Source organism: Apis cerana, linkage group LG13, assembly GCF_029169275.1.
Source record: "Apis cerana isolate GH-2021 linkage group LG13, AcerK_1.0, whole genome shotgun sequence".
Classification (NCBI taxonomy): Eukaryota; Metazoa; Arthropoda; class Insecta; order Hymenoptera; family Apidae; genus Apis; species Apis cerana.
This window is the reverse complement of record NC_083864.1, coordinates 3,575,250-3,598,522: the sequence shown is the minus strand read 5'-3', so window position 1 is coordinate 3,598,522 and position 23,273 is coordinate 3,575,250. Positions and strand designations below refer to the sequence as shown.

The following is a 23,273-nucleotide window of genomic DNA, read 5'->3' as shown; positions in this document are numbered from 1 at the left end:
TTATAGAATTATAGATGATATACATTAAACAATTATTAATAGATTAATATGTGTTATATATTCTAATTATATTATTTATTTTTATATTTTATTAATTATTTCTTGAAATATTTTTTTGTTTTTTGGAATTTTTTATTTCATAATTATTTTAAATATTATTTGAAGTATTATGTATTGTATTAATGGAGAAAAATTAGTAGGGCGCGTAAGTAGCACGACTAGGTATGTTCTAACCATTAATGTACATGCGCGTATTAAAAGATCTGTCAAACGAACGAACTGTATTTGCATTCTTCTATTTTGTAATATTCATAGTGTTTTTAGATTATGTAAAATCATGTGTAAATGGTATGATAGTGTTCGTTAACTTTATAAATAACTAATTAAAGTGATTTTCTTATATTTCAACATAATTAATCATTTTCAATATTATTTGCTATATAATAAAGTTGTTAAATTTATAAAAGATGAATTTATAAAAGAATGTCAAAACATGCATCATTGAATGCATTAATATTCATATTTGTGTAATCTAACTAAATACTAAGTAAATACTAAATAACAAAAAAACAATATTTGATTCATATTCTCTTATTTGCTTAATTTTATATCTCGTTATACTAAAAAATACTAAAAAATACTAAAAAAATAACGAATTTATCGTTTTATATATTTTACAAATAATTTTTATGTTGATAATTTAAAAATGCAAGCTAATCTTCAAAAAATATATTATAATAATATAAACTTTTAAATATTATTTAATTTCATAATGTAACAATGTAAAAAAAGTATAATACTTATATCAAATTGAAATTTAAAATAATATTAAATTATTAATAAATTAAAATTAATAAATAAATTATTAAGACTTATGTTCAATTTACTTATATAAATGAGTGTAAAAGATACTTTTAGCTAAATATCCATTTTTTTTTTAAAAACATAAATTTGATATGTTTAAAGAATTCTTAATACAAAAATCAATATGGTTCGTGTAATCACAGTACATAATTTTTTGGGGCAAAACATCACTCAAATTGAGGAACCAACTGCAAGCTGTATAGCAAATGCATCTGGACATGAAATGCTTCTCTTAGCATTATCAACTCATTGCATTGAAGTTTGGGATTTGATGATGTCTGATATTAAACTACATACTGTTTTTCCAACAGTTGATATGATTAATCAAATGATACATTGTACCAAAGAAGATTATGTTGTAACATTGGAATCAAAATTATCTAGAGATGCAAGCATTAATAATCATACAGGGAAAGCAATTAATAATTTTGTTAGAATTTATGTTAATTGGGCTATGGTAAAAGATCAAAGTCAACCTATGCGTGCTAGAATAGCAGGACGTGTTACACCAAGTTTGAATCGACCATTGAATAGTTTAGAAATGATAGAATTACCTTTAAGTGTACAGCCTACATTAATTGCTTGCTGTCAAAGTACTGGTAATCTTCTAGTAGCTTCAGGAAATAGTGCTATTCTGCATGAATTCAAAATTGAAACACAGCAAGTATCAAAGATGAAATTTATAGATTTTGAGGCAAGACCATGGTCTTTGGGATTTTCATTTTCTCCTACACATATGGAAATTATTGAAGATTTCATATTAATTATGGATAAGACAAATTTATGTGTTTTTCGATTGGCTAATTCAATGTATGAAGACATTGATCAATTGAGTTCTTTAACTTCCACAAATTCCTCATCCATTGATAAAACATCAATATCCACAGATTCTTCTCTTGCAGAAAATAGCAATAATATGAATAATCAAGATGATAACATAATATTGCAAGGAACAAATTCAAAATGTAAGAGTTCTAATCAAGATCCTTATTTCATTTTATCAGAAAATAATGATTCTACTGGAATAAGCACAAAATTTAAAAGTAAGAGATACAAAAGTTCTAAAATAAATATATGGAACAAACTAGACACAGGAGATTTCAGAAAAATAAAATCTAATAATAATGATAATATTATAAATTTGGATCACTTAATGTATAATGAAAAAGATGAATTACAAAGATTAATTGATCAAGAAATTATTGATGGAAATTCACAAGCCTTGACTATTAATTTGCCATCTATAAGTTTAGAAAGAGCAGGACCTGGACATACTTTAAGTCCTTTTATATTAAACCCATCAGATATAAGAATTATAATTAAAACAAATTCTCCTGATTTAGGATGGTCAGAAAATTATACAATAAAAAATTTGTTATCTCTTAAAATAATAGCAGCTAATAATAAACTTGATGGAAATTCTGAAGTATTCAATTGTTCTTTACTAAAACCATTATACATGAGAAAGGAATGTAATAATTCTTATTTGAAAAAATCAATTCTTAGATCAGATAAATATACATATTTGCAAGGTGTTAGTTGTTTTTTAAGCACTTTGCAAGAAGGATATCTTTATCACTTTTCTGCTACTAGTTCAAATCCTACAGATGTAACTTGTTTAACTACTTATCCATTTACTGCACCTGTTAATCAAGTAGCATTGGAACATACTGCTTTGCATGCATTGACTGAAGCTGGTCTTGAATCTTACACATTACGTTTATCTCATCATGTTGCAAGAACATCAAATAATTTAGAAAATTTAAGAGTAACATGTCCTAATGTCTCTGAGCCAGTCTGTCTAATCGGATTAAGACCATTTTTAGGAATACAAAAACTATTACATAGTAAAAATTATCTAATTCTTTTAGCCAAAGCTGAAAATTCCTGGACTTTATATTCTTTAATTTTACCCAAATTGGAAAATTTATATTATGATATCTTAAATGCAGCCAGAAGTCATAAATCTTCCAGTCCTAGTACATACCGACATTTGTTAGGGGAGGCTCATGCTTTGATACGTTTAGCTAAAGATGCTGTGTATAATTGCTTAGATATTAATGAATTTGACGATATCGCTAATAAAAATGGATTGAAATTGAAAAATTTATACAATCAATCTTGCGCGTTGCTTGGAGATTATTATATTCGTTCTGAATATGAATCGGATTGGGATTTTTGTATACCTTATTACAAAATGTCGGGATTAAAACCCTCAGAAGTATTATCTAGAAAATCAAGTCAAGATGCTCCGGGACTCGTTACTTTTTTAACAGATATTCTTCTCACAATGAAAAGTGGTTCAGAAGCTGATGCGTTGTTTCAAGGATTTAATATTGTAGAAATGATATGTAAATTGAAAAAATCGGATTTATTGAAATTGATTTTTAGTAGTCCTGTATTACGAGAATATACCACCGAAAAATTAATTCATCTTTTATTATTATATGAAACAGATGAGTTAGTTAAATTAGCTTTAGCACTCTTATATATACAAGCTGAAAAACAGGAACAAGCAGAAAAAATAATTGAACCAGTTTCGGCATTATATATCAAACGAATAGTTTTAGAACATTGGGATCTTTTGTTTGATATGACAGCAATGAAAAAAAGAAGTCCAATGATTCCGACATTTTCGGATTTTGCTGGAATGTTAATGCGTCAAAAAAATTTAACTTTTGCCGAAATTTTAATACAATTAATAGAAGACGATGGAATTTTATCTCTCCATCAAATTATACAGGTATTTTTAGAATATTTGCCGTCAAGAGTAGGACGGGATGGACATAATGCAGCAATGACATTACAAATTTTTCTTGAAAAATATCTTCATAATTACTTCAGTACAAAATTGATTATAGACTCATCTGTTATAAATAAAAATCAAATACGCACAGATTTCGCTCTTGTTGAAGCATTTAAATTATTAGTACGGTCATACTTAGGCAAATTAACTCAAACTAAAGTATACAAAATAGAAAATAGAGAAAATATGCAAGAAAATTATGATAACTTCATATTTATCAAATTTAGACCTCATTATTTAAACGGGATGCCACCGTATGCGAAAGATTATCAAAAAGTTTTGAATATGTGCGATTTACAAGATTTAGTTGATATCGATAAGACTGATTCTGAAAAAACTATACCAACAGAATTGTTTAAATTACAATCTGTATTATCTTGCGATTTTATACCAAATGAATGTTTATATGAAGTTAAACAATTTCTTGAAACACAAGAAATTCATGGCAGTTTATCTTTAAAAACGTTATGTATTCAAAATACAGAAGAAACAACAACACTTCTAATGGAAAATTGTCCTCAAGCAGTTGTACAATATGCGAAGGTAAATAAATATAAATATATATAAATATATTTTTCATATGTATATTATTCGTTTGCAATATGATATGCAATGTATAATATCTCAAAATTTGCAATTTTTTATTATTGATATAGAACGAATTATTTTTGGTATTTATATCTTTCACTTGTAAAGTTTTATAAACATATATGTATATTTTTAAATTTAAAATTTTAATATAATAATATTATATATTTTTTTGAGTGACTGTTATATTTCTTAAAATTTTGTTATATTATTGTTCGAGTAAATGAATGATACAATGTACTTACTTTATTGTTTTTACGATATTTTTTTATTCTTTTTACAATAAAATTTCACAAGATTGTGTTTCAATTTTTAGGATACGTATACTAAAGATTCTGAATGGAAGTATTTAATTGAATTAACACAAAATAAAATTTCTACAACAAATACTCGACAAGAATTGCAATGTTTATATACGCAAATTATGAAAGGTAAAACATTTTTGATATATTTATATTAAATATACTTTATATTAATTGTATTATAATAGATTCCTTATTTTAGCAATTTTAAATTATCTACCACATACATTATCTTTAAAAAGTCTACATCGTGTTCTTCCAAAAGATGATATAATAACATTTCAAAAATGCAATGAAATGTGTAATCAAATTATGCACGCCGAACATGTTAAATCGCTAATAATGGAAACTGGGCAACAACTTTTATCAACATTAAAATTATGAGCGATAATTTTAACTGATCAATTTCGACGACGATAGGTCCAATTTAACTTATTTATATAAAAAAAAAAAAAAAAAACTGAAAAATTTAAATGCAACAAGAAATTATGTTGTATAAAAATTATATATAGAGAAAATAGATTTGAAATGAATTGTACTTAATCGAATTTGAAAACAATAGTTTTTCATGTGATAACTTTCATGGATTACAAATTTTTGCTTAAAATTACCTGACTTTTAGAAATAATTTTAATAATTTTTTTGGTCACTTTTTGATTATTAATGATTCACTTTTTTACTTACATATGTATCTTTTCATTCATTATATCATAATTTTACAAATCATTCTTAGATATATAATTTACTTTATAATATATTTCTATTATTTATATAATATTTTTGAAAGTATATATTTTTCTTAATCCAATTAATTAAAATATTCAATTTTTGTTACAATTTTAATTATATAAGATTTTTCATGGATAAAGTTGTATTAACAAATTATCAAAAACTAAAGACAAATACTATAGATAAAACTAATTCACTACTATTAATTGTTGAAATGTTCTATATAGATATATTATATTATGTCTGGACGTATGTTATCTTTCCCTTAGCTAATAAAATAGTTGAATCATAATTATGAAAAGTTTATACAAAACCAAGCATATAGATATTAAAATTTTACAGTGTTATATATAATATTTAATCTGATAGATTGCTTTATATATTGAAGTAAGAAATTTTGTAGTAGTGATCATTATATTTTTGACTACTGTTTGAATATTTATAAGAATTTGTTAAAAATTGTTTATATTTTAACCGCTAAGGGCGGGGTGGCATGTGTTTAAGAAATTAAATATTAAGATACTTTTTATTATATTTGTTGATCCTATAATGTATTTTCATCACTTTTTAAATGTTACAAAATATGTAACTTTGATGTGCCTTTAGGACTAATTTCTCTTTGTTATATATATGTAAATCTAATGTAATTATGTTAGAAGTGATCTATGATATTTATAAATTATAATAGAAAATAATATATAGCTTTAACTCATAACAGACTTTTTCTTTAATTATTCTTAAATTATTGTAATTGTATTTTATAAATATTTATTTATTTATTTAAAAAAAAAATGATTTGATCTTTAGAATTATTATTAATTAGAATTATTTAATATTTTTCTTGAGGATTCAATTATTTTTAATTTTTATTTATTAATTATATAATAATTTTATTATATTAATATATATAATCTCTTTTAATTTATATAAAATAAAATAGTAAAAAGTTATTTATCTATTAAAAAAGATATATGACAAAATAATGTTTTGATATTTATTAAATAATGTTTTTCAAAACAATTTTTTTAATATGTTTAAGTCAATCCCATATTATAACAAAGAAGTTATATAATAGCACTAATAATAATCTTAATTTTTGTTTATATATACATTTTTGAACTACGAAAAATATTTTTAATCATTTTATTTTATATCTTAAATACTAAGTTAAAAAGGATTTATACTTTTTAACAAACGAGTTCAACAAATTTTTATACAATTTCAAATTCCTTATTTAACCTTGTTAGATCTCTGAAACAATCAAAAATATTATTTATATAACAAAATTTAGTAATTTTTATTAAAAAATATATATTAAGTTACCTGTTTTCTATAGCTTCATTTAAATGATATTTGTGCATTAATGAAATAACAAGTCTCAATGTTGACCAAATAATATTCGACATTGTTTTTGGCGGAAAATTTTCGCCTTGAACTCCACGACCGGCAGCTTGTTGGTTTAAAGCAATTATAAGATGCTCGCCTGCTTCCCTATAGAGAAATAAATAATTTCAAAATATATAATTTCATGATATAAACAAAATTTTACTTACTTAAATGCACCAAGATTAATGCAAGAAATTCCGAGATTATAACGAGCTCTAATGAATCCAGGTGATAATTTTAAAGCATGATGATATGCAGTTACAGCTTCTTCTGATTTTTGACCATTAGCTAAAGTTGCACCTAATCTATTCCATAATCTAGAATCCTTTCAAAAATATATTATGCTTTTGATAATATACTTAATTATTAATTTCTATCATAAGAAAAATTAATTTAATACATACATGAGGACGCACTTGCAACGCCGCTTGAAAACAATCACTAGCTTTATCATATTCATTAGATAAATTAAAAAGTACTCCTAATCCACATTGAACATCTGCATCTATTTCATTCCATGGATTCATTCGTGCTGCTTGAATATAAAGATTTTTTACTTCTTCGTGTACATCTCTAGAAAAAATAAGTAGAATATTAAAATTAGTAAAATATTTATATTTTATTACATGCATTATTAAATTTATTACTTACTCAAACAAAATAGATGATATATTGGATTTTATGTGTTGCTCATTATTAATCTTTTGTATTGAAAGATGCTTGTATTTTTCATTTTTCAATAACCATTCTTTAAGAGTTATACATGCTTGATTTTGATAAGATTCATTTGTATATGAAACTGCAAGTGCCATAAGAGCAGGCCCATTTGAAGGATCCAAATTTAAACAACGTTTTAAAGCAGAAATAGCTAATGGATCTTGTTCATTTTCAGCTAAGGTTTTACCAAGAAGTAACCAAGCTTCTGAATTATTTTCATCTTGTTGCACTGCTGCTTCAAAGCAAAGTATGGCACTTGGTAGATCTCCAGCTTCCAATCTTTTTTTACCTTCTTTTAATGCATTAGGTAAATTTTTCATAGGATTTTCTTCATGAAATTCATATTCTTTAAATGGATCATAAAACTTATCATATTCTGAAAGCCAAGGATGCTTGGAAGATAATTCTTCAGATGAAATTTTGTCCCATTCATTTTGAAGTTTCAAAAATGTAGATTCATAATTTTCTATCACTAAAATAAAATTTAATTTTTATAAAAATAATTATTAGTATGATTAGAAATTGACAGATATCAAATTAATATTAAAATGTCGACAGACCTGTAGAAACATTTTCTTTTTGAAATTCATCTATCCAGTTACCAGCAACAGCTAATTCTTCTTCTACTTTATTTATCACTTCATTTTCTCGATTGACAGAAGAAATTATATCTTCAGATTTTTGATTATCTTTTTTATATTGTTCAATCCATTTTTTACTTGTATCATGAAAATTTGGCAGTGAATCTTGATTGTTTTCAATAGGGATTTCTCCTTCTTGTTTCATAAATTTCATAAATTTTGAATATTCAAAATTAGGATTATCATTGTTTTCTATTATTTCTATTGGATTTTCTATATTTATATTGCTTTGTATAGCATCTATACTATGTTCTATATATTCTTCAGCCCATTTTGGTCCTAATCCAAATTCATGTTTTTGATTATTTAAAATATTTGAATTATTTTCTTCTTCAGGATGCCAAATATCATCAGCATGATGTTCCTATATTAAGTGAAAACAATAAAAATTTGATTTATAAAAAAAAACCTGCTAATATATTAATAAAATAAGAATTACATTAAAATGACGTCCTGATTCAAGATACTGATTTGCCCAAGCTGTATCTAAACTGGTTAATTCTTGAGCAACTCCAGGTGCTGCTATAGGTGGATGAATATTTTGATCAATTTCACGCATTTCTTGTAATAAATTATCCATTCTAAATGTTTGAGGACATGAAGGATTTTCTTCTAAAAATTGTTTAACTAACTGATCTGAATCTGAAGCTTGAAAAGGTTCCACATGTTCAAAAGGATGATGTATTCCTTCGTCTTTGAATCCATGATCACGTACAAAATGTGATGTCAAATGAATTAAAGAACTAGGTCCTCCACAGTCACCTTCTACCAATTCACGTAAAGCCATTGTTTTTTTAATATCAATATGTATCTAAAATAATATATAATAATGTAAAAAAAATGTGAATAATAATAATAATATACAAATTGTATTGAGAAAGATGAAAATTATAATATAACGGAAAAAAAATTATCGTAGTTTAATTAATTTAATTAATTAATGTAAAATATTCATTTTAATTTCATTTTTTTATATATAAATATTAAATATTAAAAATAAATAAATAATTAAAATGTTTATATAAAAATTTTATTTTGTGTAAATTACAATATTTTATTTTAACGATATTGGATAAAAAAAAACGACATTAAATTTCGTAAAATATGACAAATATTCATAAAAGTATAAAGTTCACAAACCTTGTCTTTTTCTTAATATATTTGAATATTCTGATTACACTGTTAATATTAAATGTATTTCATCAAGTGCACAATTTAAAACTGTTTATTTCCTTGCCATCGAATAATATCAGTACTTTGCTTCGAATAAATTTCGCTGTATAATGGTGGGACACGCAAAATTATCATAGCGAATATAAAAAATTTAATGTTAGAGCAAAATACATATTACAAAACTATTTTTTATCGTTAGCTAATGAATGTCAAATCATAGATAAGTAGCTAAATTTTCTGAAGGTTTGAACATCCTTTTTATAATAACTATAACGTATGTATGTACATATACATATTAATAATATATATTTTTGATATACTTTATTTTAGTATTAAATAAAAACTTTGTATATTAAATATATATATATGTATATATGTATATATAATATTATATAACTGATTACATTTTACAAAAATAATAATCATTTTATATTTAATGTATTTATATATTTACAGCTTTTTCATTCTTATACAAAATATGTATAATATGTATACATATATATAGAACATAAAAAGATTTTTTTAAGATAGACAAAAAATTTCAAATTAATAGTAAATAGTTTATTCTAAGATAATAAGATAAAATATATTAAAAAAAACAATTTTATATATTAAAATTGGACAAAATTCTTATGAATTATATGCTAGCGCACTATTCTATTATAACGCCACCATACGAGTATTACGAAAATTTCAATGTGTATAATGTATAAAAAATAATATAGTTTTTATTACTAGTAATGTTATATACTTATAGTTAACGAAAACGTGTATCGTTCATAAATTGTGATGTATTTATAGATCGCTAAATTAAATTTTTTTTTATATACAATTATAATAACAAAAGTTTAAATATGAATGATTTTGCAAAGTCTCAGCTTATGAAATATGGGTGGAAGGAAGGTATGATTTTAGAAATAATATCGTTATATAATAAAATTATTTTTAACTTGATTTATTTATATTATATTCTTAGAATATATTATATTTCAATATTTATTATTAAATTAATATAAATTAATATTATTTAAATAAATTTGCAATCTAAAAGATATATATATATTTATATAATTTATATAAATATTTATATAATAAATTAAAACAATCTTATAGAATATATTTACAAAAGATCTTATATTTTACATTTTATTGATATAGGTAAAGGTTTAGGGAAACATGAAAATGGCATTACAGAAGCATTAAAACCAAAATTAAAATTTAATACAACAGGAATAGGACACAAAAATGAAGATAATAATAATTGGTGGGAGAATGCTTTTAATAAAGCAGCTAGTAGTATTACAGTTCAATCACAAACACATGGAGTTTCTATATTTGTTTCAAAAGAAAATACAACTGATAATTTTCTTAAAGAAGATATTAATAAAAAAGAATTTAAATATGAAAATTTCCTTAAAACTTCTACATTATTTAATGGCAATTTAATAATAGAAAATAATTCTAATATATATGAAAAACAAAATATCGAAGAAAATATTAATCAAGCTTCTTTAACAGATGAAGAATTATTTAAAATATGTAACGGTAGAACTGCCCATAAAGGAGCTAGACATGGATTAACATTAAATGGAAAATTGAAAAGAATAGCTCAACAAGATAAATATTTATTAAATTCAAATTCATGTATGAATATAGCAACAAAATTACAAAGCAGTAATAATATATTTCAAAATAATGAATATGAAAAGATTAATGATGAAAATATAATATTACCAATAACATCCGAAACTATATTAGTTCCTAAAAAATGTAAAACTACTGAAAGAAAGAATAGAAGACGTATAAATGATTTGAGTCATCAGTTAAATATTTTATGTAATGTAAGTGATAGTGATGAAAAAAATATACATGCTATAATAAAAGATGAATCAAAAGAAAAAATCGAAAAAAAAGAAAAAAGTAGGAAAAGAAAAAGAAAAAAAGAAAAAAAAATTTTAATGTCTTATGATGTTAAAGATAATGAATCTGAAGAAATAGATAATTGCCAAAAATATTCATCAATTTTTGTGGAACAAAGCTCAAGGGATGGAATAAGTAAAAGAAATGTTCAAAAACAAATAAATAATCATAAAAAAAAAAAGAAAAAAGATAAGAAATTAAAGAAAAAAAATCAAGATATTCAATGTAAGAATATTATTAATACATGGGAAGATGATGAATTGAATGGTTCTCAAGCAAAAAAATTTAAAAGATCACATAAAATTGATTCAGATTTGCAATTAATTAAAAATGAAGATATTAAATCTTTAGAGTGTAAATTTCAAACAGAACTTTCTTGTAATGAAGTACCTTTAAAACATCAAACAAATTCATCAATGAATATTGATTCCTTTTCAGATTTTTCAGATACATATTTTAGAAAAAAAGTGAAACATTTAAATATTAGAATAGCAAAGAAAAAACAAGCAAAATTACGTAGAAAAGTAAAAATTAAATTGGATAAATTAACAGAAAGTTTAAGAGCTGTTCATTTTAATACTGAAGAATCAACTGAAAAAAATATTAAAAATAAAAATCAAATAATTCCAGACAAAATAATGGATAATAATATTATAATAGATAGAACTGAGCCTTTGAAAAGAAAAAAAAAAAAGAAAGAAAAATAAAAAAAGTAACATTAACAATAAAAAAATTTCTAATAAAAAAATTATTATTGCAATTAAATATTTATAAAATCATTTATAATAACATAGTTGTATATAAATATTTATATAGAATATAATTAGCTTGTAATAGATATAAAATATCTACTGTGTATTTATTTTTTAAATATATGAATAATATTTTTGTAAATATGTTGTTATTAATTAAAATTTTATGAAATATTATTTACAACATTTACTAATGATTTTTTTTTACAAAAAAGAAAAATTTAAGAAAAAAAGAAAAAATATTTTTTCATTAATAATATTCTTTTTTTTTATTATACAATTTATTTATGGACACAATGTTTTTTATAATTTGATAGACGCGCGTAACAAATCAGTTTTATATATATATATATATATGAATTTGTAGAGATAAATATATCATTAAATTTATTAATACCGTATGTACTTGTGTACAGCTCATTCAAAAAAAAAAATCAAGAATTTCTTATTTAAATTCATTGATTTTATTAAAAAAAAAAAATATTTTTTCATATATAAACTTAGTTTCTGTAAATCAACTAATGATCTGTACAAAAGTGTATACGGCGAATGTATGATTAATTACTATATAGCACCAAATTTCATAACATAATAGAGAACTTCGAAGTTCAATTTTTCGAACACAATATATATATAAAATAAAATAAGATTTTCTAAGGCCACTAGAATACTCCAGTAGAGTTGTTAATAATCTTCATTTTGCTTTTACTAGTGAACGAATCTCACTCGATAAGCTTCATAAATATGAATTTGTATTAACCTGGAGCTAATAATTAATTTAACATCGGTGCATTAATTATTTGCACTAGAATTAACAAGAAATGTAGTTTCTTCTTATATATATAATTATTTAAGTATCATATAAAATGGTAATCAATTCGATTAGAATACAAGAAATATGATTATCGTTATTATTATTATAAATATTATTAATTGATACGTTCTAACAAACTTTTACAAAATTTCATATATTTTCAACTTATAATAGCCTACATCACAAATTCATGATAGCTAAATATATATCGCTGATATTAAAATAAATATCATAATACGATTTTAACAATGTTGTATTTTACGCATAATATATGTATTTAAAATTGGATGGATGAATTTGTTACTTTTAATAATTGAAATCAAAGTTACTGAAATTTTGAGATCTATAATATCAATTAATTGATAATTATTGCATTATAAGCAATAAATAATAAAAAGCCTTGAAATTGAAATTACAATATAATTATTAAAAATTATTATAATATTTGAATATGAAAAAATATTAATATTAAATTTACAAATTTTAAACAAAATAAACTTTTTTAAAAGAAATAACTATTAAGAATAACTGGTAATATATAAATGCAAATATATATATTTTTATAATTTTCTTAGAAATATCAAGAAATCATTATTTCAAAAATTTCTTTTCATTTAGGCAATAAGTGTAATTTAATACACTTATAATATGTTATATATATATTTTTTTTACGATTCGTTATATTTTATTAATTATAATATATTTAATATCATATCAGATAAATATCATCATTTAAAGATCTGAATTATTTTTATAATATATTTTACATTAACATAGAATGTTAAAATATTAAAATATTTATAAAAATTTTTATAATGTGCTACATTTTGACATAAAATATAAATATATAATTAATCACAAATATCATAATATCAATATAGAATACAATAACTTTTTAATTAGAATTAGGTATTAATTATATATATTAAAGTTAATGTGATTTTAAAGGAAGCATAAAGATGTCAAAAATATCTGATTACTTTATCATATAAACGTATTTGATGTATTTAAATTATCACTACTCAATATTAATCTTTTTTTATCAAATTTCTAAATAAAATTTTTTTTTTTAAATTTGTTAAACAATATTTTTTGATCAAATGGAAGCAATTGATATATGATATTTAACAATAAAATAAATAAAATAAATTTTTCATAATTTAGATGTTAAATTAAAAATCAAACAGATATTTTATATTTCGTTATGAAGACTTTTATAAATAAATAAGAAAATGAACTCATAGAATAAGTCTAATTGATAGATTCCCTTAAAAACTATTGCTTTTTAAATAGAAAAATAATCTGTAAAATTTTATTCAAATATTAATTACAAATCTTTCTTGTCATACTTTAAAAACAAAAATCTCATGAATAAATTTAGTATAAATTTTGTTTTATTATTTTCATAAGAGAATACTTATTAATTTACTTATTAATATTATTCTGATATAACAAGTAATTAAATCAATAATAAATAACATATTATATGCTTAAAAAACTTTAATTTAAACACATTTGTTAATAGTTCTTTTTATTATATAATATCAAATATTTCTACTATTTCTACTTAATGTAACTGATTTTTTATCAATATGAGTGTGATTACTACAAGAGAGATTTGTATCATTCAATTTGTTCCATATTATATACATACTAGATACATTTACTTTGTGTGCTGTAATAGCATTTCTTAATATACAAGGATCCAGTTTACGTGGAACATAACTAAATCCAGGATGATTTACAGGTCGTATTTTTGCATATTTTGCACAAAGACCAGTAATGTAAACATCTTCCAAGTGAAGTAATGGTGTTATTAATGCTGCATGATATAATTTAAATGCCACATCTAAACTCATTACATATCCTGTACCAGATAAATAATTAGGGTATATTCTCTCTGAATACATATATTTTGGTGTGTACCTAATTAACACATATTTAGATTATTATTTTACATTATACATAATATAAATATAAATATACATATATTATATACATTATATAATATATATTATTTACCATTTATTATTTGGATCTAAAATAGGTTTGGCATTACAAATGAGAGAACCTAATAATATATCAGTAGTTTGTGATCTTGATTGTAAGGTTTTCATTAAAGTAGGTATATTCACAAACATATCATCATCTGTTTTCATCAAGTATTTTGCTTGACCACAATTTGATGTTATCCATTTTAACATCATTACAGATTTCAATGTAAGATTGTTATATGTGTCATAAAATTTTTCTTGAATAATATCATTATATTGATGACTTTCTTCAGCTATTATATTCTGCAATATAACTTATTATAATATTTTATTATAATATTACTTAATTATAATATTTCATTCAGATAATATTTATTAATATTTTTATTAATATTTATTAGTATTCATTAATATTTATTATTAATATTTTTTTAACAAATAGATACATACATTAAGTGTATCATTGTCACTTTGTCCCAAAAGAAATGCTACTTTCACAGATGAGTTATATGTATTATCTAAATTATTTTTATTAGCCCATGTATTTCTTATAGCTGTTCGTGCTTTGATATTTGTAACAGCTGAACAAATAATTATAAAAAGATATGGTGATGGAGAACATATACCAATAGGATTTAAAACTGAAGTTGTATTTTCTGGATGAATATATACAGAAAGATCTCTTGAAGTATTATATGTCCAACCTGGCAACTGTGCTGTAAATTATTTATTTAAAAAGTATTTTATTTTAAATTTTTAGAGAAAATTGAATTCATAAAATTTTATCCTTTAACATCTGATTTTATGCATGCCATTATTTAATAAAATTAAATAATTATTTTACTTTAGCATCACTTAAGCATTCTAAAATAAAATAAAAAAAGGAAAATTGAATTATAGAGCTAATACTTTTTCTACTATTTATTTTTTTCTATTATTTCTACTAATTTTAATATAAATTTCTATGAATATACAATTAAATAAATATCCATTCTATATGTGTTATTATAATAGAAATATTTGTTTTTTCCTTCAGTTATTAAAGATTTAATATTTAATATGGTAAATATGTTATTCTATATTAACTATATCTAATTATGTAATTCTTATATTTTTTTAAAATTTATATTAATATAATTCAAAAAATTAAAATTTGAATTAAATTAGAAGAAGAATAGTGAAAGTTTATATATATCATTAGTTTTGTTAGTTTATAATATAATAAAAGTCTCTAGCAATGTTAGTGAATGCATACCTACTGAAGCTACCAAATGTGAAACACCAATATGCTTTGCAGGAGATGGAGTCTCACCTAAGCCTAAAAGTGGACCTTGAGCAGAATGATATGCTGGTACATACAATAAACCTAATGTAGCCAGAATCACAAATCCCATTGCCAATCTTCGAACAAATGATATTTTTCCTTTCACTGTTCCATTATTTATATTGGTGGTTGATGGCAATTCCAATGGTAATAATTGCAATTTGTCCATCTAAGAACAGATAATTTATTTTTTAATAAGATTATTTTTTTTATTTTTTAACTATAATGATAGAAAATTTTTTTTATTAAAAATGTATTATTTAATAAAATCATATTAATTATTTTCTTAATATATATAATATATTTTATGATAATATTATCAAATGAAATAAATGTTTATTTTAGAAATAAATGGGTATAATAAATCAAATATTACAATTTCTTATACAAAAAAGAATTCTGAAATGCAAAGATCAAGATTTTTAGAATTTCAATAAAATTATCAATAATTAAATTTGTTAATATATTAGAAATGACAGTTCAATTATATTTAAGTATATCAAATAAACATAAATTTGATAAGAAATATTAATACAATAAATAATATATTATAATATATTATAATGAATAATATAAAATTTATTTATCTTTTTGAATTCTAATAAGTTTTAGATGATACAAGAATAAAAATAAAAATTAAAATTAAATAAGTATATTGTAAATTAAATATATTGTAAACAACCTTACCTTTGAAATGCAATGATTATGTTACGCTGCATTTGATAATACTCCATTTACCTTTTTCGTAAGATTGCACTTACGATTTATCGAAACATAACGCAGAAATCTAATGACACATTAAATTAGATAATATAAAAATAGAAAAATTCAGATTTTTGTGTTTTCGAGAATACAGAAATCAAAATGGTTTATCAGATATTACATGAATATAGTTCCATCTAGTGTTAATTACTTGGATTTCATTGTTTATTAAATAACAAATATTTCGTTTGTAATAGCATATATAAGATATAAAATAGATCTGTCACTCGATGCATTTTTTTATCACATATTCCAGAGAATATTAAAGTCGTTCTATTACTATCAAAATTAAAATTTATTAAAATTGTCATTTTAATATAAAATAAAACTAAGTGTAACATTGACAATAATTGCTATAAATAATTAATAATATTAAAATTTGTATAATTTCAATTAAGCACGTATAAGAAGAAATATTTTGATAAAATTGATTTCAAATTATTTCTTTGAATTTAAGTTTAAATTTGAACAGTCAAAAAATTTAGTTTGAAAATTAGATTTTTTAATTTTATTACTTGGCGATTAGTTCTATTTGTTCACGTTAGATGGTTGTAGTGTTTTAATGTCCATGTTTCGTATTCGTTTCGTGAATTTGTTGATTCTCTAAAATTTGAAATTCTTGTTAGAAATTATTATAAATAATTCATTTGTTATATATTAGATTTAATTATTATGATTTTTAAGTTGTTTTTTTAATTAATTTTATATATAATATTATTATTGATGTTAATTATTAGTATAACATCGCATTGTTTAGTCAAAAGGTTAGAAAAAATAAAAAAAAGAAAATGTATAAATACAGATAGCTTTAAAATGAAATATTTATTTGCTTTAATTTTATAATTAAATGTTAATTTTAAATGTTATTATTATTATGAATTTCTTTGATGATGTTAAAAAGAAAATTTTTTTCTGACTAATCTTTGTAAATGAACATTTATCTTTCTTTTTATTATAAAATTACTCTTTAATTTATTAATTAATTATCAATCATGATTAAGGCTATATTAGTATTTAATAATCATGGAAAGCCTAGACTTTCTAAATTTTATCAATATTTTGTAAGTATAATAATGATTAGATTTTATTATTATTTAATCTAATATATAATTGAATAAATTTTTTTTTTCAGAATGAGGATATGCAGCAACAGATAATAAAGGAAACATTTCAACTAGTTTCAAAGAGAGATGATAATGTTTGTAATTTTTTAGAAGGTGGAAGTTTAATTGGTGGATCTGATTATAAATTAATCTATCGACATTATGCTACGTTATATTTTGTATTTTGTGTTGATAGTTCAGAATCAGAGTTGGGAATTTTGGATTTAATACAAGTTTTTGTTGAAACATTGGATAAATGTTTTGAAAATGTATGTGAACTTGATCTTATTTTTCATGTAGATAAAGTTCATTATATACTTAATGAATTAGTGATGGGTGGAATGGTTTTGGAAACTAATATGACTGAAATACTTACAAGAATTGAAGATCAAAATAAATTGGAAAAACAAGAGGTAAGTGACATTTTATAATTTACATTTAAGAAATAATGATATATGTGTTGTATGTTTAAGCTTTATTTATATATTCATTCAGATATTAAAGATAACAAATTTTGTACATAATATAGCAATAATATAGCACTGTGATTAAATTACTAAATCATAGTTTTAATGACCAATTTATGTAAACATCCCTTAAATTTTGAATCTACTTTATTTTTATTTTCTTTAAATTTTGAAGTAGTAAAACAAACTCATAAAAAAAAGACATTAAATATTAAGAAGTTTTCTGGGTTTGAAGGAGTTAACAGCCTATTGCAGTTTTTTCATTAGCTGTGCATGCATTGGAATGTTTTGTAGAGCTATTTCATATGGTGGTAGGACTGATTGACCTAACATGAATTTTAGGGAACTTACAAATCAGGACGATCTTGCTCACCTCGTCCGTTTGTCCTTCTGGGGCCCCCTCCCTAAATCGGCAGTAAAAAAAAAATCAAATCATTTTATACACATTCATTCCTTTATGTAATTTATCTGATTTCTTTTTTTTTTTTTTTCACCAAGATTTTCGAAACAAATCTTTCGAAACATAAAGCTTTACAAAATAAATATTCATAACACGCATGGTGCTAAGTCGTTTGTAAATGTTTGCTCGATAACAGTGCCTTGATGCAAATGTATACGTCGCTATGCTCTAAGAATAAAATATGTATTGCGTAGTTATTCATTTGTATTTACTCTTATTAATCAATTTAAATTCAAATGTCCTTTATATTTTCCATTTTCCATTTTTTCCATCCATGATATGTGCAGGCAGGAATCACAGCAGCGCCGGCGCGTGCTGTTTCTGCTGTCAAGAATATGAACATACCACAACAAATAAAGGATATGAAGTTGCCTGATTTACCACAAGCTATAAAAGATCTTAAATTCTGACCAGCCGTTACTTCGTTGGCTCCAAGCTGACTGGTTTCAACTGTAATTCCAAATGAAAATGATATTACAAGGGTTTTTTCCCTTTCCTTCAAGCAAACGAAAATGCATCAATATTATCCACAAATTATTCTTTATATTTCATCTCAACAGAATTAATCAATGAAGATTTTCAAAGAAGAGGATTTGTGCTATGTATATATTTGAGAAAGTTACTATCTGATTTTAAAATTAAGAATTTGGATTATTGGAAGTATTATGTTCAATATATAAAAGAAAAGAGGTAAAAAATTTATAAATCTAGAAAATATATTTTATTAATTACAAAAGTTACATTATTATTTTTATATAGAAGAATTATTTTTCATTAAAGAAATTGCATTTCTACTATTATTTTTTAACAATATACTTGATAGTGATAATTTATTTGTATTTAATAAGTAAGTAATTTACTTCCATTTATTAATAATAAAATTATATTGTATGAAACAAAATGATATAATAAATATTACAATAATTCATGACAAACATTCATTTCTTAAAAATTATTAGTTATACATATTTACATTAATTATTGTTTTATATTTCAACACCAAAATTCTTTATACATAAGCAATCAATCAATATACATATTAATATAAAAGGTTCTATAATAAATTAAAAAACAAAAATTTACTTTTTACTTTTTAGATGTAACAATTTCATTTCTAAGTGTAGTCCATATATATCCAGTACCCCTTTCTGTAAGTGGTGGTGGATATGATGTATTTTTTAATTTGTAATAATCTGATGGAGCATGCATTACAAATTCCATACATTCCAATTTACGTGGAAGGTCTTCTTCTGGTCCTATAATATATGTTTCAGGACTAAATCCTTCATCAGGTGGTGGACTATACATAAAATATAAGAATTTTACTATTTATGATATTTTAATATTAACAATTAATCATATGTTTTAATAATCTATAATAATCTACCTTGCACTAGTAGGTAAAAGCCAAGTAACAGCAGCACTTTTTTCACAATATTGGTCTGTGAGTAAACCACGAATTTGTGCATAATAAATTCCTCCATCAATATCTTGCATAGAAACTATATCACCTACTTGAAAATAAGTGCCTCTATAAAATACATAATTACTTGTAACAGGGGTTGCTGTAGCTGTTGGCGCTTTAACTGGCTAAAAATTGAAAAATAAAAAGAAAATAATATGAAATGTTTTTTTCTTTGAAATTGTTAACAAATTTAAAAACATACAGTTTTTTTGAATAAATTTCTTCTTCCTTTACCCTTTGGTATAATTTTATGTGGAATTGATTTAGAATTACAATATCTTGTAATCCTTGTACTTCTTCTAGTAGGTTTTAATGATCCTCCTTTATCTTCATCTTCATTTTTTACATTTGAATTTGCTTCGGAAGTTCTTTCTTCTTCTAGGCAATCATTGCAAAGGTTACCGGCTTCGGTTGAATGCCAAAGCGGGGTCTCTCGAGTCCCACACTTGACACATTCAGGTTTACTGCCGAGAGGCATCGAATATCAACTAATTTGACGTTATTAATTATTTAATCACCTATAATCAATCATGAAATGTTCTTTTTAATTTGTATATCAATTATCAATAATCTGCATTTGAATAAAAAATACAAAGACTTGACTATGAAAATGTGACAAAAATGAAAGTTATTGAAATATTTATACGAATGTTTCACATTTTTCACGTATAATACTCTATGTAAAGTAGAATTTTGTACAGTACTTGTAAACATAGAATATCGTAATATAAAAATTTTAGCAACTATTGAGAAAATAAAGCTAGTCAGTATGTCCAGCATATAAAATCCCTAGTACTTCAGTGAAATTTCATCGTACATGACGTAAAAATTAAAGAAATGTGTTAAGTGAATATATATATATATATATATATAATATTACATAGAGTATTTATTTTTTATTATATAAATAACAACATATAATATGCAAAAACAATTTTTATTAAAATCTGATTGGTCTTTCACATAGTGATGTTGTAGCATACTAAATTCATTAGTATTTAATTTTTATCTTCTGTATATAAATGTACATTTTTATATTGCTATACATTTACTGTATAAAGAGGATGAGAAAGTGATATTACATAAGATCATATTAAAATTTTTAAAAATTTGAAAAACACACATTTGCTTAGGTACAACTATAAAGTGATAGTTCAATAGAATAAGTAAATATATTTTTTTTCAACTTCTTCTTTCTATTGACTTGCTTCTAATCGTTTTATTTCTTTTGAAATTTCAGCTTTTCTTGCCAATTTATCAAGTATTTCTTTCTCAGGATTTTTTAACAAACCATTTTTTATCTTTTCTTCCAATGTTACAATTTCTCTAATTTTTTTTCTTAAATTTTTCAACCTTTTTTGTGGATCTGGTATTGAAATTTCAGATTGTGTTGGGACATTTGGTTTGGGAACTGATGTTTGATTATTAGATATTGTTTTTATATTGGTTTGTGATTTACTATTATGTGATGGTAATTCTTTCTTTTGATCTGATTCTGAAAGAGTAGTTTTAGCTAATTCTTCCGTTATACGTTCAGTTGTTTTGTTTTTATTTTTTTTCTTTTTCTTTTTCACTTCTGTTTTAACTGAAGCACCAGGAATAGTTTTAGATTTTGCTGCTAATAATGCTTCCTGTTTAGCTTTATGCTCTGCTATAAATTCTGGACTTGCACCTATTGGATATATAGGTTTATTTTTTATCTGTTTACCTTTGCTTTCATATCTGAAAGGAAATGATATATATGATACCAAAAAGAAAAATTTAATATATTTTTATAAATGCATACAGTGGGACTTCCTCTTGTGGTATATAACCATCTTTGACACGACGTGGTTTACGCCATGTACCATCTGGACGTTGACTAGCAGGAATGAATGTCCCACCTATGAAAAAATTTATAATAAAAATTAATTTTATGAATGAATATAAATATATCTTTTAAATATGTTTATTATATTATTTGTATTAGATTTTATTCAAGATATCACGTGTTTTTTATTGCAATTTTTAATATATATTAAAAATTTGAAGATAGGTAAATATTAAAACTTAACTTAACTATCGTGAAATGGAGGTTGTTTACATGTTATAAATACATTTACAGGTTATAAATAATTCAATAGTTAAAATAAATTAAATAATTAAATAAAATGAAATTTATCACCTTGTTCATCTTTAATGTAAGCCGACGCCATCGTTATTCAGTACGATCGTTCGCCGTGTATATTTTTTATTATATTTCTTGAAAATTCTTACTATCCGCGTGCCATTTTGCGATCGTGAGGACCTCAACCCTTCAGAAATACCCTGTCTTGAAAATAATAATAAGTGTACAATTCCATAAATGTAAGATGTCGCTACTATGTAATTATTTTAATAATATTCTTAAGATAAATTTTATATTAAATTTTATAAATTTATATTTTATAAATTATTATTTATAATTATTATTATTTTATAAATTATTATTTATAAATTTTATAAATTTCATAACTATAATCATTTTGATATGAAATATTTATCAAAGGTAAATAGAATTTCTTTTAATATTAATTTAAAAAAAAATCAATTAGATTATGATATTTGATAATTGATTTCTTAATAAATCCGTTATCATTTTAATAGTTTTCAATATTATCGATATAGTATTTAGTTAAGATTAAAATCACGAGATGATATATAGAATAAACGTGCAATGCTTTTTTCATAGCATTTCGTTATCATTTTTTGTCACAAGCGATTATCAGTTCGGTATAAAAAAATTATTATAAAATTGAAAACAATTGCTATATCAATATGTTATTTACATATAGTAAGTCGTACTTTTTTTGATACGAATACAAAATTTTGTAAGATATCATTTTTATTTTGTTTCCTGTTTATAGTTTTACTTTATCTTATATAGATATCCTTACGTAGATATCTTTGACACTCAACAGATGGCATTGACAGTTACTTTCTTATTCTATTTTTTATCTTTCTTGTACTATTTGCTTTCCTTTTTCT

At 22.7% G+C, this 23,273-nt stretch overlaps 7 protein-coding genes across 11 annotated transcripts; 3 read left to right on the top strand and 4 right to left on the bottom strand.

Moving 5' to 3' along the window:
• Window positions 1–40: 40 nt before the first annotated feature.
• Window positions 41–6,004, top strand: LOC107998848 (BLOC-2 complex member HPS3). 2 transcript variants are annotated; one of them, XM_017058361.3, is made up of 4 exons: window positions 41–348; window positions 1,008–4,213; window positions 4,575–4,689; window positions 4,763–6,004. In XM_017058361.3, the coding sequence occupies exons 1-4, from the start codon at window positions 240–242 to the stop codon at window positions 4,942–4,944; spliced, it is 3,612 nt and encodes a 1,203-aa protein (XP_016913850.2). In that variant the 5' UTR covers window positions 41–239; the 3' UTR covers window positions 4,945–6,004. The 2 variants fall into 2 exon arrangements, with proteins under 2 accessions (XP_016913850.2, XP_016913851.2); XM_017058362.3 differs by having other exon boundaries at window positions 41–4,213.
• A 265-nt stretch (window positions 6,005–6,269) lies between these two features.
• Window positions 6,270–9,314, bottom strand: LOC107999688 (peroxisomal targeting signal 1 receptor). The gene is made up of 8 exons (XM_017059678.2): window positions 9,174–9,314; window positions 8,473–8,844; window positions 7,953–8,397; window positions 7,327–7,864; window positions 7,080–7,248; window positions 6,843–7,000; window positions 6,613–6,780; window positions 6,270–6,540 (listed from the first exon to the last, which is right to left on the bottom strand). Exons 2-8 carry the CDS (start codon window positions 8,818–8,820, stop codon window positions 6,501–6,503), a joined length of 1,866 nt encoding a protein of 621 aa, XP_016915167.1. The 5' UTR covers window positions 8,821–8,844; window positions 9,174–9,314; the 3' UTR covers window positions 6,270–6,500.
• A 594-nt stretch (window positions 9,315–9,908) lies between these two features.
• Window positions 9,909–12,020, top strand: LOC107999682 (G patch domain-containing protein 4). Its single transcript, XM_017059667.3, has 2 exons — window positions 9,909–10,109; window positions 10,365–12,020. Exons 1-2 carry the CDS (start codon window positions 10,061–10,063, stop codon window positions 11,831–11,833), a joined length of 1,518 nt encoding a protein of 505 aa, XP_016915156.2. The 5' UTR covers window positions 9,909–10,060; the 3' UTR covers window positions 11,834–12,020.
• Window positions 12,021–12,120: 100 nt separating this feature from the next.
• On the bottom strand, window positions 12,121–16,971 carry LOC107998785 (beta-1,3-galactosyltransferase 1). 2 transcript variants are annotated; one of them, XM_017058230.3, is made up of 5 exons: window positions 16,698–16,971; window positions 15,942–16,179; window positions 15,137–15,402; window positions 14,715–14,989; window positions 12,121–14,618 (listed from the first exon to the last, which is right to left on the bottom strand). In XM_017058230.3, exons 2-5 carry the CDS (start codon window positions 16,177–16,179, stop codon window positions 14,237–14,239), a joined length of 1,161 nt encoding a protein of 386 aa, XP_016913719.2. In that variant the 5' UTR covers window positions 16,698–16,971; the 3' UTR covers window positions 12,121–14,236. The 2 variants fall into 2 exon arrangements, with proteins under 2 accessions (XP_016913719.2, XP_016913721.2); XM_017058232.3 differs by having other exon boundaries at window positions 15,999–16,179.
• A 349-nt stretch (window positions 16,972–17,320) lies between these two features.
• Window positions 17,321–19,737, top strand: LOC107998858 (AP-3 complex subunit sigma-2). Of its 3 annotated transcripts, none has more exons than XM_017058372.3 (3): window positions 17,321–17,833; window positions 17,905–18,288; window positions 19,090–19,737. In XM_017058372.3, exons 1-3 carry the CDS (start codon window positions 17,765–17,767, stop codon window positions 19,210–19,212), a joined length of 576 nt encoding a protein of 191 aa, XP_016913861.1. In that variant the 5' UTR covers window positions 17,321–17,764; the 3' UTR covers window positions 19,213–19,737. The 3 variants fall into 3 exon arrangements, with proteins under 3 accessions (XP_016913861.1, XP_061939589.1, XP_028523011.1); XM_062083605.1 differs by lacking the exon at window positions 19,090–19,737 and adding an exon at window positions 18,685–19,070 and having other exon boundaries at window positions 17,329–17,833; XM_028667210.2 differs by having other exon boundaries at window positions 17,344–17,536.
• LOC107998859 (GATA zinc finger domain-containing protein 1) lies at window positions 19,501–21,047 on the bottom strand. The gene is made up of 4 exons (XM_017058373.3): window positions 20,972–21,047; window positions 20,470–20,785; window positions 20,190–20,392; window positions 19,501–20,102 (listed from the first exon to the last, which is right to left on the bottom strand). Exons 2-4 carry the CDS (start codon window positions 20,743–20,745, stop codon window positions 19,889–19,891), a joined length of 693 nt encoding a protein of 230 aa, XP_016913862.1. The 5' UTR covers window positions 20,746–20,785; window positions 20,972–21,047; the 3' UTR covers window positions 19,501–19,888.
• A 138-nt stretch (window positions 21,048–21,185) lies between these two features.
• LOC107998789 (partner of Y14 and mago) lies at window positions 21,186–22,628 on the bottom strand. Its single transcript, XM_017058235.3, has 3 exons — window positions 22,432–22,628; window positions 22,054–22,150; window positions 21,186–21,989 (listed from the first exon to the last, which is right to left on the bottom strand). Exons 1-3 carry the CDS (start codon window positions 22,460–22,462, stop codon window positions 21,464–21,466), a joined length of 654 nt encoding a protein of 217 aa, XP_016913724.1. The 5' UTR covers window positions 22,463–22,628; the 3' UTR covers window positions 21,186–21,463.
• Between the last annotated feature and the right edge of the window lie 645 nt (window positions 22,629–23,273).